At 47.3% G+C, this 17,754-nt stretch overlaps 1 protein-coding gene across 5 annotated transcripts in view; it reads right to left on the bottom strand.

Moving 5' to 3' along the window:
* The window catches only part of LOC118792523 (neurexin-3a-like), a 279,182-nt gene that overhangs the window by 38,030 nt on the left and 223,398 nt on the right, over positions 1–17,754 (bottom strand). For all 5 annotated transcript variants that reach the window (XM_036550399.1, XM_036550396.1, XM_036550397.1 and 2 more), the window contains one exon: positions 12,732–12,903. In XM_036550399.1, the coding sequence (XP_036406292.1) occupies positions 12,732–12,903 (172 nt within the window). The remainder of the gene's footprint in view (positions 1–12,731; positions 12,904–17,754) is intronic.

Here is a 17,754-nt window from a genome sequence, read left to right as displayed (position 1 = left end):
ATTGGGGGTTCGGATGGGGGGTGGGGGGGTGTAGGGGGGGTGTTCATGGGAACGTAGCTGGGCTCCCTTTCCTTTGATCCAGCTTTTGCCGCGCTCCAACGGACACAAGCATCTGCATCCCTTTGAAAATAAAGCGACGCCAGGAGGGGTAAACACGGGCCCCAGATCTGACGCCGCGCCCGTGCGCCCGGCCCTCCGCGCAAACATCGGCTTAGCGCCTTCCGTGCAAGATAAGGAGATGAAAAGGGAGGTTCAAACGCACACCCCCCCCTCCCTGTTTCCTCCATGCTGCAGAGGGGGGTTGCCCCAGAGAGAGAGCGAGGGGCTACGATACGAGCATTGGACCCGGCGGGGTGGGCAGGAACTTACAGCATAGTCAAATGGCCAAATACCAAATACGTACACAGTCCCGAATAAGTTAAATAAGTTAAAACAATCTGTACTGCGAGGCAGAACCCACACACATACTATCATGCTCCATAAAAATATGATTTATTCAGACTGTTTGGCTTGACTGCTAGTACTTTGACCCCACCGTGGACCGGCAGCCAAACATCAAACACAAACAGGAGCCTTCTTTACAGAGCAGATTCCACCGTACACACAAGCAAAGGCGTGCAGACCCGCTTCGCCCAGACTGGGGGAAGCGTATCTCAGGGGGTGACATCATGGCTGGGAGCTTTGAGTTTATCAGCTCATTTTTAGAAAAGCACAACAGCAAACTATTAGGGAACATAAGTGCACAGCACAATTTTGCTTCAAAGGTGTGTGTGCATGTCAATGTGTGGGTGTATGTGTACATGTGTGAATATGTGCATGCATCTGTGTGCGTGTGTGTGTGCGTGTATGAGTGTGTGTGTGTGCACGCGTGCGTGTGTGAGTGTGTGTGTGCGTGTGCATGAGTGTGTGTGTGTGCACGCGTGTGTGTGTGAGTGTGTGTGTGTGTGAGTGTGTGTGTGCGTGTGTATATGAGTGTGTGTGTGCACGCGTGCGTGTGTGTGTGCACGCGTGCGTGTGTGTGTGAGTGTGTGTGCATGTGTGAGAGTGTGAATGTGTGTGTGTGTATAAGTGTGTGTGTGTGTGTGTGAGTGTGTGTGTGCACGCGTGCGTGTGAGTGTGTGTGCGAGCGTGTGTGTATGAGTGTGTGTGTGTGCACGCGTGCGTGCGTGTGTGTGTGTGCACTCTCTCTGTGTGCTGCCAAATGAACGTCTGTATTTCCCTACTCTGATGGCATTATTCTATCAGAACAAACACTGCCTGCAGTGACAACCGACTCGCCTCGTCTGGCAATTAAACTCAGCGGGCGCTTCTCCGTAGAAGCGGGACAGCTTTCGGCCTGTGAATATGGATGCCCCCCCCCGCCCTCTATCATTAGAACAGGGAGGCAATCGGTTTTCTCCCTGCCCACCTAATCCTCTGACACGCCATTTACACACCAGCTTGGGTTACCTGGGTAACAGTTCTCCGGCCCCAGCTCCCCCAACCCTCTAATGAAGGGGTCGTCGGATAATGTCTGAAAAACATCTGAAAAAACGTCATTAAAATGTCATTAAAACACGCACCTCATCAACGAGTTCTAACAATAGGGACACACATTGTGCCGGACTGACCCTGCTAGACTAGAGGAAATGAATGGCGGTTTCAGACCAGGCTTAATTCCAGTATCAGACCTGGCATCTATATTGCACTCACGCTTTATGGATGTGGGGTGGCTTTGGTTTATCTGCTTTGGTTTCTGTGTTTTTTGCTTTTTTTTGGACCGCAGCGGGGTCATTTCAGTTTGTGCCTGTCTGACTCCCCTGCCGTGGCGTGCCTGATGATCTGTCACCGCGGGGGGGTGGGGGGGAGGGGTGTGCAGGGAGGGAGGGGGGCAGAGCGGAGGGAGGGAGCTCTTTGGAGCGGGGGCTGAGATTAGGGATGGAACCGAACAGTCGATTAATCTCGCAGCGCGGTGTGAGTCAGAGGGAAGGGCGCCCCCTGCTAGCCCCCCGGCACCACTTCCAGCAGCAGCCTGGGTCTCTGCAGAGGACTCCCATACCAGCCGGCCCTTATAGACCCAACCTGCTTAGCTTAATGGAAGGATCCTGCAACTTATGATTGACTGGCTGCAATGGGAAAAATACAGTAATGTCTTATTTCTTATGGTTCTAAGTCATTGTTGCAGTATTTGCTGCTCAATATTCTCCATGTCTGTTCCTGACACAACACAAAGTACATCAGAGATGAACATCAGGGATCTAGCTTAATATTGATTATTTGATTATTCAGATTTTTGATCACTACATTACTAATCACTTTCTTGAAGTGGCACTCAAATGCTCCTTAAAAGACACACAAAAAAAGAAAACAAAACTAAGTTTCAGTCCGTCTTATTAATTTTAATGAAGCAGAGCTTAAGAACATTGCATTAAATAATAAAAATAAATAATTCATTGACATTATTAATTTTTCTGCCTGAAAGTGTGCATGCAGATCTCTTTGCAGGGGGTCTGCATTTGCGGGGTTCGATAATTCAAACAAGTGTGGGCGTGCTTTGTTGTAGAATATTCAAATACCAAATGAATTAAAATGCACTTCCCAAGCTCTGATAAGCTGCACTTCCAGCACTACTCTGAAACTTTGTTTCAGTGAAAATACATTAAAATAACATGGTGTACTACTGCGCGCATGCTAATTGCTGTATGTGGGGAAAGCATTGTGTGGCTATCATTATACATGTCAGATAAGTGAGGAGCCGGCCATTTTCAGCGTGGGCAGAAAGGACCTCTAAGACCTGAATTCACCTCTTCAGAAAGCAGTAATGTTGTAACACTGATGGGAGCAGGGGTGATAAGGAATGAGTGGGCTTGTTAGGGGAAGTTTCCCTCAGTCCCTCTGATGGGATAAACTCTCACTGACTGGGCATTTGTTTACTGTAATGCTTTGTAAATTCATATTTCAATTGTTCTGATATATGCATTGCTCTGGCCACTCCCCTGTCAACCACAAGCCACACCCCCCCAGCTGACCTCATTGCCCACTCCCCACTGCCCGACCAACCACACGCCTCACTCTCTGACTGGCTGCATACACCCTCCCTTGCTCAATAGACCACACCCCCCGACTCCCTAATGGACTGCAACTGCGAAACCCCGTCCGTCCACAACCCTAACAGCCACCCGACTCCCAAAGCAACCTCAGCCCTGTACCCTAAAAGCAACTGCATCTTCACCTGCTGGATGGTGGCCCTGGATGTTCCATGTCATCAGTGACAGTGAGACACAGCATCTCGCCCCTAACTCGCTAACTCTTCACCTGGGCTTGCTGACAGGCTGACAACTGACAGCCCCCCCCCCCCCCCCCCCCCACAATCCACCCATCCCCATGCAGGCAGAGTCAGGGACACAGATTCTGTTTTTGATACCAATAATTGCTATTTGGCTTGCAGGGTATGCGACTATTTATCTCCCTCGCAAGGAAATCACTGACTGCAATCTAGCCTGATAGAGGGCACCGCGTCGTCCTCAGCACTGCAAGGTGACAGCTGGCGCCGCACGCGGCAGTCAGAGGTGGCGGGAGTTTTTTATCGCCGGCCTGGATATTACAACGCATCTGGAGGAGAGAGGGCTTAGTTGGGGAAGGGTTGGGGGGGGTTGACAGAGCGATCTCATTGGACAGGGAGACTTCAGGCTGCGAATGTGCAAATGTATAGCTCCTCCTCTTCTTTCCTGTCGGGCTCACAGTGAAACGTACGACGCTCTCTGCTCATCCGGCGCAGTGGCGCTGGACTTCCCCCCCTCCACTGAGGAGAGAGGCCATCAGTGCAGTGCCCCGCTGGTTTAAACTCATCCGGCTGAAAGCAAACGGCATCAGAAACACATGGGGAGCCACGTCTTTGTGACATGATAAGGACACATTGTGTGCCTGGGGCCAAGATTTATATGAAACTAATTTATACTTACATTAAAATTCAAATTAACAGTTACTTTTATTTATGTTTAATTGTTAATTTATACAAATTTGTATTGTAATGATGCTCAAAGTAAAGCCTGTCCCCTGCAGCCGCCTCCAGGTGAGACCTGATTGACTGTAATGCATTTGGCTGGCCAGAGGGAGACCCCCTCAGAGTCTTCTCTGGGAGCAGGGATGTTTTCACTGGCTCCTGTCACCAGAGTGAAAACAGGAATCTTTATTTTACCTCACACACCCCTCGAAAGGCACGGAGTCCTGAAAATCAGCGCTGGCCCGATTCTGTCGTCCTGATCGCGCGCCCTGGACAAGGAAACGGGGGAATTTGGGGGAGGGTGCGTGTAAGGAGATGAGTGGCTCCCCGCCTCCGCACCCCGGCGAGGACACTGTCTAACTCTGGAGCTTGTCCCACGTTCTCTTGAGACGGGCCCCCCGAAAAATGGCCACCCATTCACCTGGCCCGCCACGCGTCTGAGCCTGTCACTTCCACCAGGCATGTTCCCATGACAACGCGGCCATGGCGCCCGCAGTCTGACGGGCGTCATAGGGGTAAATGCCTTCTTAAGCATTATGCAACTCAGCCCGAGACTCTTTAAAAGAGGGGAGCTGCAGAAATAATTTCGCACTGCTTAATGGTCTGAAATAATATGGGAATTAGGAAAAGTGCTGTTTTTTTTCAGAATTAGACTAGCAGTTTAAATCTTTAGAGACTAAGTGCTTTTTGCGGAAATAAAATGCCAGTCTAACGCTGGTTATATAAGTGTGTGCTTGATGCCTGTTTGCCTTGGGGGGGTGGGGTGGGGGGGTACATCTAAAGGTTTAATCTCTGGACCCTGCAAACCTGATACTGCAAGATTGAAAAAGCATTATTGTAAACTGAATTGCAGCATTAACACTGAATAACAAAATAGCCATAAAACACGTACATAACTAAATGCATGGCATTCCCACTCAGTGAAGGTTGCCTTGTGTTTTTGCTCAAAAACATGAACTAAAGGAGTGTCTGGATTCAGTGTCCTGGACTTTCTACATACAGACAACAACATTCTGACAGCTGACAGTAATGACTGATGTCTACACATAAACGCACGCACACACACACACACACACACACACACACACACACACACACACACACACACACCTTCTGCTCTCTGGCTGCAATGATCCATCCCTCTTGCCCCCGGTCTCACCTCTCTCCACCCCCTCACCCCCTTTCACTCACTCCTGCTGTCCCCTCTCCTCCACTCCCTCACTGTCTTCCCACCCCCACCCCGCAACACAGTCTCTAAAACCTCCTGTGTTCCGTGATACTTCCACCCAGCTGTGGTGGTGGGGTGGGGGGTTCTCATTAAGAACACTCTGTGGCCCCATCCAACAGCAGACCGGTGACACACATCACTGACCCGTGGAAACCACAACCTGGTCTCTTGATTCGCTGCCCAAGATCATGCACAGTCATAAGCCAATGTGCCAGTTAAATGACAGCATGCATTGTAATACATTTTTAATAATGCAATTAACAGTATTACATTACGGGTGGGTAGTGACACATTCACACATATGCAACATACATATGTTCAGGAGTGAACATACATACATACCTTTACTTCATAAACTCAGAATAATCAGGGCTTGGAAGATTTCATTGTTCACAGTCTACACCTTTAAATATGACAACAGAATTGAATCTGATATATTTAAAAGAACATGGTGAGATCTCCCCTCACAAAGGTGGAGATCCTCGCGCGTGAGTGACATAGTGATGGCACGGTGACAGCTCATTCAATTAGCTGCTTGTTCGCTTAATGAAAAGCGTAATGGAAAGCCCCCGGTTTGATGTTTACAAGGCTTGTCCTTTCGAGGATAACACGCAATCCCTGTGTCCTTTTCTTTTCTTCCTTTTTTTTTTTTACTCTGGAAAGAACGGACTTGCTCTGTAATGCGAGCTCCGCGATCTAATTACGGAAACATCCAGAACCGTCCATGTTAATTAGAGAGTGACGGACAGGTGAGGCCGGCAGAAACATCCGGCGAAATCCTCCAAACCTGAAAATTATTGCTGATGTGCCGTCCGATACGCCGGCTCTCCACCGGCAGAGGAGACGCTTTGATAAGCTCGCTCAATATGACACATTTTTCTCCCATTTCTTTTTCCAAAGGGGGATAACTCGCGGTGAGAGACCTCATGTATTGATTCTCAATAATCCCTCCTCATTTAAATCAGCTCCTATAAATAAACGCATGTTGCTATGGGACTAAAACGAGCTCCGCTCAATCTATACCGCTAATCTCTTTTTCTAAGAATAGATAAAGGCTGGAAATGACGGCATTTTTAGAGGATTAGGGCCTTATTGGAACGGTTTCCCGAGGCTTTTTTCGCATCTCAAACGTCTCTTGTGCCTTTGTGTATCTCCTGATGGTGCTTCTTTCTTTCTCTCTCTCTCTCTCTCTCCTCTCTCTTTCACAGTCTTCCCCCTCCTCTCCTTCTCCCTCCTTCCACCTCTGTTGCTTTGTCTCTCTTCCCCTTGCATCGCTCTCTCTCTCTGCTCCGTCTCTCTCTCTCTCTCTGCTTCGTCTATGCCTCTCTCTGCAGCCCCCCCCCCCAAAAAAAAAAGAAAAAGAAAAAAAAGACACACTAACAAAACCAGTTCTGTCAGCTTCAGAAGAAGGACGCGGATAATCTCCACCCACAGAGTCCCTGCGCTGACCTTGGTCTCAGGCTGTTACCAAACACTTTCAAACCGGATCAACACAGGGGAGGGGTCTGGAGGCAGAAAACGGGCCTCACACCACATTCAGCCCAGTACAGCACTGCTTAACGTTAACCTGGCATCTTAAGGCCTCCCGCCCACCTGTGAGTACGACCTCTTCACGCTTTTCTGAGCCGATCCAGGGGAGCACGTTTTCAAGTGCCGTGCGACCAGTGTGTGGGGAATGCTGCCGGCCGGCTGACCTCGGATGGGCGACGCTAAACGCTAGCCAGCCACGTGCCCCTCACCTTGGGCTGCCTTTCACACTGATGCTGAAGCCTCGTGCTGTGGGCTATCCCCAGAGTCCGCAGGAATTCGGAGACGAGACCGAGGCGCACTGATGTGGGAGGGTGCTTGAATGACATAGCTGCTTGGCTAGCTACGAGGATCGCCGAGCTAAAAATATGACAGCTAAAAAAAAAAAAAAAAAATGCATATTTTAAAACCTCCATGCTGCTCCACAGTGCAGAATGCTGGGTTCTCAGTGTGCTAATGCTGACTACCCCCTCACGGGAAACGCTTACTGTCATGTCTGCACTGGCCAGCTACTATAGCAACGGGGTCTAACTATCTGACCCAATCAGAATAGTCCATGGCTCGACTCTTAAATGTGTTACCAACAAGTTAAACCTTGAATCCATATTCACATTTTTGTGGGTGACAATCGATTCGCATACATTTACATTATATTTTTTTCATACATTTGCGCTCTTATCCTGAGTGACTTACAAAGAACAAAGTACAAAGTTCATCTAATCGCTTCAAAACGGGGCATGCATGAATCAACCAACCACATCCAAACATGATTCAGCCTCTTATACACACCTGTGATAACTAGCAAACATGCTCCAATACACAAGTGCCATATGCAATATAACACACCCCTACAGTAAACTTCACAAATAAGGGAAAGCCGAGCTGGGAAATGCTTCAAACAAACTTCTCCATGGTGAAAATAATTCAGGAAAAGGGTGTCCAATTTCATTTTTGGGCAGAATGAATGCGGACAGGATGAATGCATTTCCCCCAATTAAATTTCAAAGTTTTCCCTGCCATCTGCTATGTGCTTTCTGTACTGAATAACAGTCCAGGTTTATTTTATATAATGAGAAACCCTGAGTTTAGATTATGGGGCTAATAAAACCGAAGGAGATGGGCGGGGCCAGGCCAGCCAATCTCTAGGTGCATTGTGGGTCTTCCCAGAGAAACCACAGGATCTGTCTGAACAGATGTGTCTCCCTATTGGCCAGTATAGAATCTGCTATTCTATTCTCACAACCTCTGTGACTGAAGATCTTGCCAGCCTTTTCTGTTTCTTACCTGATGCCTTCATCTAGCAGTTTATGCCTGCGAATGATTCCCCTCAAACTCTGCACAGTCCTCCAATTAGCTTTTACTTAAGGGAGGTGGGGGGAGGGACCTCCCAGTACTGTCTTTCACTTTGAATAATAGCTTGATGCCAGCATGCCATTTTGTCATTAATTTCAGCTGCCACTCAATTTGTGGTAATGTGTAAGGATTTAAAAAAAAAAACCTATCCTTGGATGCATTTACTCAGAGTTCAGGAAAAAGCACAACGGTGTTCAGATTGAACGTCTCCCCCTAATTCACACATCAGCACCCCCTGTAGAACAGCAGCACCCCCCACCCCTCCCCAGAGAGGAGAAGAAGCTGCCTCCTCCCGAGCATTCCTGTTTTTGTGGGTGAGAGGGATGCGAGTTGATTTTGTATGCGCAGGAGATCCACTGACAGAAGCGGGTAGCAACTACATCTTTCTGCATGCTTGGCCTGTTGACCTGGTGCCACTACGCTGAGAAGCTCTAAGAGGAGCTCCAAGACATGCAGACTTGGGGGCAGAGGGGGTACGTGCAACAATTATAAATTTGAATGCGAAATAAGAATACTATATACAGTATATACACTGTTTAGCATATCATTGTAGTGCATGCCAAAATATGTCATAACAAGTACAGTGCAGTAATGTAATAATAAAGTAGTGCATTATTTTAACGGCCATGATGAAAAAATGCACAGCTGTATCATTGTTGCAAGGCCTCCCAGATATGCCGGATGTGGTGGAAACAACGATCGCATAAACCTCAGCGTTTCCTTGCGCCGGCGTGGGGCAGCTGGCCGTTCTCGTTTCTGGCCTCGCGGTTCCACCTCGGATCGCGGGTCCTCGTCGGCTGACGAGCAACAGCAGCAGCAACAACAACAACAACTGGCGAGGGCGCCTCGGAGCTCTGCTGGGTGCCGGGCCTGCCGCGCTTCACGCCAAAACCGCCAAACGCCTCGCTTCACTTCCGCCCCCCGAAGGGACCGCAGGGTCCCAGCGCGGCGCTCTGACTCACTGAAAAGAATTTGGAACGTCGCCCCCCCCCCCGCAAAACAAAACGAAACTACACAGACACTGACTGTTCCATAATTCAGAACATCCCGCTGGCCTCGATGCCTTGCGCATTGCGCCCATGTGATGAGACGGCTGTACCATCACAACCTGTGATGAGGCAAAATGAAAATTGTGCTTTATTAATATTCATTGCTTTATTCTGAGTAACATACAGTGCTTCTGTACAAATGTCAGAACATAATTATAAATACTATAAACGAAAACTGTGTGTAGTCTATACTGAAGTCATTTGTATGAGAACACTGATCTTGAAAATGAAAACAGGTCCGCTGTGACCCCCCAGGAGTTTCCTATTCATCCCCTCCACAGCTTATAAAGATGCAAAAATCACCCTTCCACTCATGCGTGTCCTAAATATGTTCATATCCAGTTCTGTCTTTTGCAGTGGGCGACTCCGCCTTGTCTTCACGCTCAGGCTCCTGTTGCATTGCTGTGACGACCACAGGAGCAGCAGGACACCCCCATGGGGCTTTGCCATCAATCTGATGGAGTGGTTCAGTTTTTCGACATGACTCTAAACTGAAGTGGTTGGCTCTCATTGCACCCCCCACCCAAAGCACCAACATACTAGGGCATGGGGGGCGGGGTCCATTTATTGTGTGCTTAAAAACAAACAAACGGTGTCGGAGCTGCTAAGTGTCTATTGAACCAGCTGGGAGGGCCGGCATGTTCACACCGTGCATATCAAGCACAGCCTAACGTCTGTGCCCTCGGCCGTAATTACAAAATAAATGACACCGCCTTTAGAAAGGGGACCGAATCAATCATCATCAAATTACCAGCATCGGGAGGCCTGCAGACGAAGTGACGGACAAAAGGAAATGAAACAGGGATGAATACTTACAGTATATTAATGCCGTATCAGCCGGGCAGGATTGTGATAAAAAGAAAACACTAAGGTACCCGAATGGCACGAGGATAACGGCGGAGAGGGAGAGGGATAAAAGAGACAACGGTCTCTCTTCGAAGCAGAACACAAACAGGCTTTCAGGGAAGATCATTGGAGCCACGCGGCTGGTAACGAAACCGCGTTTGACAGCCAGATTCAGAAACATTTTTTTAATATAAGCGCGGCAGCCACTGGAACATTAATCCGGGCTGACGCCTGACGGCGAGCTGGCCTTCGCAGAGTGCGGCGCGGTGTGTCGGCGAGGCGGGCCTGCGGAATCAGCTCCCGGTCCGGGCCACGGTCCTCTCTCGCCCGGGCCATTGCACCTCCTCCCTCTCTGGTCTCTCTGCCTGTGCGATCCGACCCCTGCAAGCCACCTGGAGCTCTGCTACTCCCGAAGCATTCTCATCTCTCACCCCTCCTAAATCTCTCCGCTGGCTACTGGTAACTGCTTGCATCTGCTTCAGAATGAATTAACCTAGCAGGCAGCAAGGAAAAGTGTTCTTCCATATCCAGAGGTGATCGTTAGCGGTCAGAGCTTATGTACTGGCCACGCCGCTCCTCTCTGCAACCCCAAGATTCCCAGCTTCCCTTCCCTGTCGAGTGGCATATCCAGGTTACGCCCCCTGTCTGCTCTTCCTATTGCGGTCAGGACAGTGAAATAACTAGCCACCTTCCGCTGCAGACTGTAGGCCCACCTCTTGAGACCGCATCTTGGCTCCCCTGTCTAGTTTTTTATTATTTGTATAATATAGTTTTGTCTTATTTGCATAGCACTCGTATAGTGCTACTTTCTCCCACCGGGGGTTTAGTTTGCCGTGTCATCTTTCTTATTTTAGCTTATTATTTTCGTTCAGTGATCACATTAGGGGAGCTGAAGAATATTTATTTATTTCTCCTTTGGCTATGTGTGCTGTCTCGACTGTCCTGTGAATAAACGCCACGCCATGAGCTGTGTCTCCCTGCCTTCGGTGTGCTGTCACTCCGGAACAGAATATTTATATTACGCTTCATAATTTACATTTATTCAAATGTGCAAATATTTATACAGTATTAATAACTTGAATGAATATTCGACTCGATCACATGTTTATCTAGCCTGTGTGGAAAATTAAATTTCTCACCCAAACTGACTTGCAACTTTTAACAAGACATCTGCAGGAAGACAGGACTACATTCCTGACAGCCCGGGTTTACGATGTGAGCGCAGGTCTGTAACAGCAGGGAAGAATAACGGCGACTCAGACGTGAGGCTAGCATCTCTGACAGACCCAGAGAACAGGTTGCTGTGGAATCAATATGGTTGGGGTGGGGGGGGTGTTGGGGGGGGGGGGGGGGGTTGAATTGAATCAGCGCTCTCAGGGATGGGCTTTGGGCTCAGGGTGTGTGTGTGTGTGTGTGTGTGTGTGTATTTGTGTGTGTGCTCACTCAAATCAAAACTCTGGAGCCCTCCCCTCTGCCCCAGAGCAGAGAGTACATCAGTACTTCTTTTCTCACCTCTCATTAATGCTGAGAGGGCTCTTCTCCCCCCGGAGCAGAGTGAATACAGCTCCGATCAATGCGGCCCGTTCGGCTTGTTCTCTCCCACCCCCACCACCCTGTCACAACCCCGACAGACAATCTAATGAAGCGGCCTCACAACGTGACAGGGAGGAAAAGAACCAGGTCGCTTACGAGTCCCTGTCACAGCCCCCACCCTTGAATTACACTTCCTTCAGTACTGTCACAGTGTCCGCCTGCAGAAGGCATGGAAAGTACACAAAGAGCTGCACTTTTGCCATGGCCGAACACCGGAGACATCGTCTCCTGAACCCTCTTTGGTTCTGCTGAGGATGGCTCAAGGACCTACCGGGCTTATGGGCTGGGGAAAATGCATTTCCTGCCCACCTTTATTCAGAGGAGCCCAGCCGTTGGACGACCCGGGGGATGAGCTCAGGAAAAGCTGTCGCGGGAGAGGAGGATGGCGCTAAGTGCAGATTAATGTCCGCACTGCTGGATTCTGGGGGCGGTGGCGAGTCCGCCCCGCTCCGGATTAATGAACTCCACATGCCCGCAGATGGAACGGCCAGCCTCCAACGGCCCTCATTCATATTCGGCCGCCGTCCCTCTCCCCATCCCGGAGCCGTGAAATACGAGCAACTCGCCCGTAATGAGTGAAAATAGCCCTGCTCCCTGAGTGTGTGACTCAACGGCGTTAGCGTTTGAAGTGAGCTGCGTGCGGCCCCTAATGTTTCTCATTTCCCTCAAAAAGGGAACCAGATGTCCGCCCGGTAACGTCCCCCACAAGACGACCACGTCCTCCTGGCTCGCTCGGCTCACAGAACAGGTGTCGCGGCCTGATTTGAATTCCGCTCGCCTGCGGAATTTCAAAGGACAATTTGAGAGGAAGAAGAAAAAAAAAAGACAACATGTGTTGTGGTGATTGCTGGCTTAATGCAGGCTTGGCTTTTGGAGAGTTTCCCTTTTTTATGCTCCTTTTTAAATTGTGAAACAAAGAAAGGCAAGGGCTGGGTTTATTACCCATTAGCATCTGTTTGTAGCTAAGCAAGCCGAGGTGGGTTAGCGCTTTTAGGAGCTGACGTGGCTGTAGGGAAGACGGTACATTGACTTCCACATGCCTTGGTGCGCCTGCCTGTGGTTTAAAAGCAGGTGCTGTCCAGTGGGCGTCACCCTGCCCCCCTTGACCTCTGACTGGACCCCGCCAACGATTGGAGCGGCTGAGAGGTTCTACCTGTGGGGTAGTGCTCGTTGATTGGCCAGTTGTCCACCTGCAGCGTGGCATTGCCGCCGTTCCTCGTGAAGCGGACCACGTGGTACTTGCCGTCGTTCACGGGGGTGGAGGTCTCGCGGACGCTGATGTCCACTGTCCCGATGTTAAAGGTGACGGCGATCTTGCCTTGCTCCTGGGGAAAACAGCAAACACACGTTACACGTATTTCATATATTCATTTCATATTCACCTGTAAGGATCACCCTCCAGAATTCAGTTTACATTGCCATTACCTGCAAAATTACAATGACATGCTATTGATCTGTTACATTTAAGATATCTGATCTTGGCCTAAACACTACACAAACAAGCTACAGTACATAGGGGATTTGATTTGTGTTAATAAATGTTATTATTTGAAGTTTAAAATATAAAGAATAGATAATGACAAAATGACAAAATATGAGATGTATACAAAAAGATGATTATTGCCAATTAGGATACACCATATTGTAAGTATATCTAACAATATCCTACGATACATGCTTCACATCACACACATCACAAAAATGAAAATGGCAAAACTGGTATAAAACATACACGGATAACATGACATAGTTCAAATGTAATCCTAAGGTTTCGTATTTTGGAATGGAATACATTTTTATACACATTTAGGGGATTAAAGCAGGAAGAGATTGGGGAGACGGAATAGACAGGATTGAAGTGTTCGGTTCTATCAGCTGTGTGAGCCAGAAAGCTCAGAGGGAGATAACCAGTGGAAAAAATCTATAGACCCCATGAATTAAATATTGGCTTTGGATGGAGTTATTCAATATTGCATATCGGGAGTGGCAGCACAAAAACCTCCCACAATAGAAAAGTACCAGCAATGTAAACATGTATAGGAGATCATAGCAAAGCTGAAACCCTTAAATTTATGTTTGAGACAGGATTGTTCCATGATCAAACACAAGGTCACACATTCATTTTAACCACAAATGTTTTTTTTTTTCTTTGCTTCACCAGTTTCTGGGATGATTAACATTTTTATTTAATATTACTATTGCATTTACTAGTCTAGTCATCTGTCTTTTGAATGTTGCTGATTCCCATGGCTGAAGCTGCAACATGTTCCACTAGGATCGTCCAGAACCAGTTGATACAGGATAGAAGACTGCACCTGATCACACCATGATCACACGTCAAACAGAAAAGATAGCCTGACCATTCACATGCTGCCACGTCACAAATGGTGATATCACACAGGCCCTCTGGTCCATTCATGAAAACAGCATTTTTTTCAATTGTGAAGAAAAATTAATTCTACCCCAGGGTATGATCAATATAATCAATAACAGTGCCACCTCATTGTGATCTAAATGAACAACGACTACAAAACACCCTGAAAAAATATGACCAGAGGAGACAGAGTAGGCATTAGAACAGAGAAAAATGCTAATTAATGTTTAACACCCTTTAATCGGTCTCTAAGCATGGGAACCAAAGGAGATGAATGGTGCCGCAGCCCTGGTTTCATAAGAGAGATAACTGCACTGCACTGCACTACAAGTACAGCACAGAGTATAAAACTTGTAAAACAAAAGTAAAAAAACCCTGCCCATCATTCATTTATGATTAGTATTCCATTCTCAGCCAAAGGCAAACAGCACTTATTTTTATTCTGTTCAGCGGAGTAGGGAGTGAGTGCAATACTAAGCCAGGCGAAGGAGCCCACGTGATTACAATGCTGGATAATGGCATGCATTAGATGTATCGTGGATATGCAAAGCTTCTAAATCTTAATGGATGAGCCTTATTAAGGTCACAGCTCCCTATTTAATAAAAAATACCCCACCCCCCTTCTTTTTTGAAAGGTTTCGACACAGAAAGTCATGGGGACGCCTTGAAAATGCTCTATTTAACACAAACTTAACACAAACAAATTATGATGCGTGACAAAATATTACAAGCGCACAGAGCCCAGTGTCTTCTCTAAATCTTAATGGGGGAAAAACAAAACCATTGACTGGCACTCACTACTAAAATGTACACTAAGACCTCCAAGAAAAACAGACATTTTTTTTCCAATTTCCCAGACACCGTTTGGAGCAGAGTTGGTTAACCTGTGAACTTCAGTGTGGATGTTCATCTGCCCTCTTTATTTACGATTTATGGGCAATCAATGCAATACAGCAAACTGCTTCATGGCTGAGCACAGCGAGAGGTCATGGATCAACCATGTTGGAATATCCCCCTCTCTCTCCCAGTCATTGCTCTCATTGGTGGGCGGTAATTAAAAAGTATGGCCTCCTTAGGGACTGAGCCGAAGGTGAACGGACCTCACCCAGTCCCGCCTAAGCTCGCAATTACTTTTCATAATGTAGTGATCATTGCTCAGCTTGCAATGCATGCTGGGCAAACCAATGCACTTTGTGAAGGTAACAGGGTCAGGCAGTGCAGGATATTAAAAGCAAATGATCTAATAAGCACTTACTTATTAATGAAAATACGCCTACTACATATCCAAACTTTTGCTCACAATGTGAGCTCTCTCAGACGACACAGATGGCACATTTATAGCCTGAAAAAGAAAGAAATATCACCCGTGAGGGTCCATTTTGCTAGTGAAAGGTGACTAACGAGCATGGGAAAACCTCCGATCTGATAAAGACTGCAATAAAGGACAGAATACACCTTTAAATCTCTACACCTCCTTACATCTGAAGCGAGGTTTTTATGAAGTTGGGGATAAGGTACCTAACCGACTTCTTGTGGCAATAAACTCCTCTATATATATATGAGAGACATTTTACCATCACAATGCACTTCTCTCATTGGGCTGTCCTTCGTCCCCTTGTCTGTGCCAATCATTGCCATCTCTACCGCTTACTGTTTTTATGACAACTGCTCTGTTTTTTGGAAATCGAGGCCCTTCAGCTGGTTGGGAAAAAAAGTGATGTAATTTAGCAATGAAACAGGTTTCACCTCAAGGCTGTTTTGAACTGTCCTCTGTTTTTAACTAATACAAACTAATAAGAAAGGAGAGAGACTGCGACACCTATTCGGGCTGATTCCCTTTCTAACTCCTCGTTTTCCACTGTAGCATCTGAACTGTAAGACAGACAGACTGATTTGCTAACAGTGTATATACTGAGGTACCCGAGGTACACTGTACCTGGCATGGCTGTTCAAGAGACAAGAGGAAGAGCCCATTTCTTCCCTGTCGTTTGCTTAAATCCCCCTTGGGGTTCTCCACAGTGCAATTACTTGGCCTAAAACAATTTGAGGGACAAGACCATTTGTGCGGCACGCAGGGGTGCTGAGCATCATTTGGACTTTGCCGTGCAGCACGTGTGGCCAGTGAACCAGCCCGAGAAGACCCCCACATGGCCCTCGCCGCAGCGCACTCGGGCAGAAAGGAAAATATGTCCAGTTTTCCGCTTCAATTATTGGCGGGATGAAGACGTACTGAAACAGACAATGCATCTTACAAAAACCTCCTCCTCCCTTCCTAGGAACGCGGGCATTTCTCCAGGTCCTCCTGAACATGTAAGCCCTTGGAACCCTTTTTCTTTACAGCACAGTCCTGTTGCAGCACCACTCTCGGCATAAGCCGCCTTCCTACAATAGCATTTATTAGCAGCAGGCATCGCCGTAATTTACACACGGTATCCCTTTGTGTGCTGGATAATGGTAATAAATATGTCTGTGGTGTTGCTGCAATTCTGCGTTTGTTGTCTGGTGTTGACTCTCACCCCGAAAACACACACACACACACACACACACACACACACACACACACACACACACACACACGCAGACACACACCCACCCATACCCAGCATCCACCTCCAGCTTGGATACGCTGTGTCCAGGACTGTGGGAAGTGATTGACATTTCCAATTACTTTTTATTAGCCAGTCGCTCACGAGGTGGGACAGGACTTCATTGTCGGAGATTTTCGAACAAGAAAATTGCTGTGCACTAGGGGGAGAAAAAAAAACAACACAAAACAACAACACCAAAAAAAAAAAAAAAAAAACAGAAATGAAAACAACTGTTGTTTCTCTCAGGGAGATAACAGCAAGCCATTACTGGTACAATGACAGGCATGAAAGAGAGGACGCGCCTCTTGTCCGCAAACCGAACTGTGGTAGGGAGGGAAACGGGGGGAGTGGGGGTGGCAGAGAGAGGAGAGGTGCTGGCTTGGTCTGATCTTTTCTGGATGTCTATCGCTCCTCTCTTCCCTGCCTCCGTTTCCACTGTGCTGATAAATATACCACTTAATTGGCTTAACATGGTGGATGTCTGAGTTTAACATTTCTGATAAATTTTTTTTTTTTGAAAATGTCTGCTTGTTGCTTTGTTGCTACACATATCTGCTAAGGAGGTTCGTTTTTGGGAGTTTTTAAGATTTTGGTGCCATTTTTTAAGCATACTCATGACACCATTAGCCCACCATTAGAAACACCTAAAGAAATGAAGGGCTGTAATTACTCAGCAAAATGATTACCTATTAAGGTACATTAGGCATATTCAGCTGTGGCAGTAAACTCCAAATTAGCTGCAGTAGTGGCAGAAAGCTGATGGCCCCGTTGGCTCATGGGAGATGGGAGGGGCAGCTGATCAGCAAGGGGGGCTGATGGGGACCTTTAAAAGAAGTCAAAGTGGCACTTGGAGTGTCCCAGTAGAGTACGCATTTAAAGGATCTCACACTCTCTAAACTGGGATGAGTGGCTCAGTTATCTTCATTTCATTGAATTAAGTGTTGAGTCATGATACAGAATGAATCTCAAGCAATGTGATTCCACAAAAAAGTATCATGTTTAAATGCAGAAATGCTGTGGCATGAATAAATATTATTCTATATATAATGAACTGCTGACAAGCAAGCCTTCCCTTCCATATTTAACCAACTGCCGGGGTTTTTTTCCCCTTTAGTTCCGACGCTCTGATCATATCACATACAGTATCATGTCTGGCTGTGTGAACTCACTGACAGCTCTGCGTGTGACATGACACCTACCTGTTATCAGTTCTT

Source organism: Megalops cyprinoides, chromosome 17, assembly GCF_013368585.1.
Source record: "Megalops cyprinoides isolate fMegCyp1 chromosome 17, fMegCyp1.pri, whole genome shotgun sequence".
Taxonomy (NCBI): domain Eukaryota; kingdom Metazoa; phylum Chordata; class Actinopteri; order Elopiformes; family Megalopidae; genus Megalops; species Megalops cyprinoides.
Note: the sequence above shows the minus strand (reverse complement) of the source record. Positions and strands in the feature narration are given on the sequence as shown.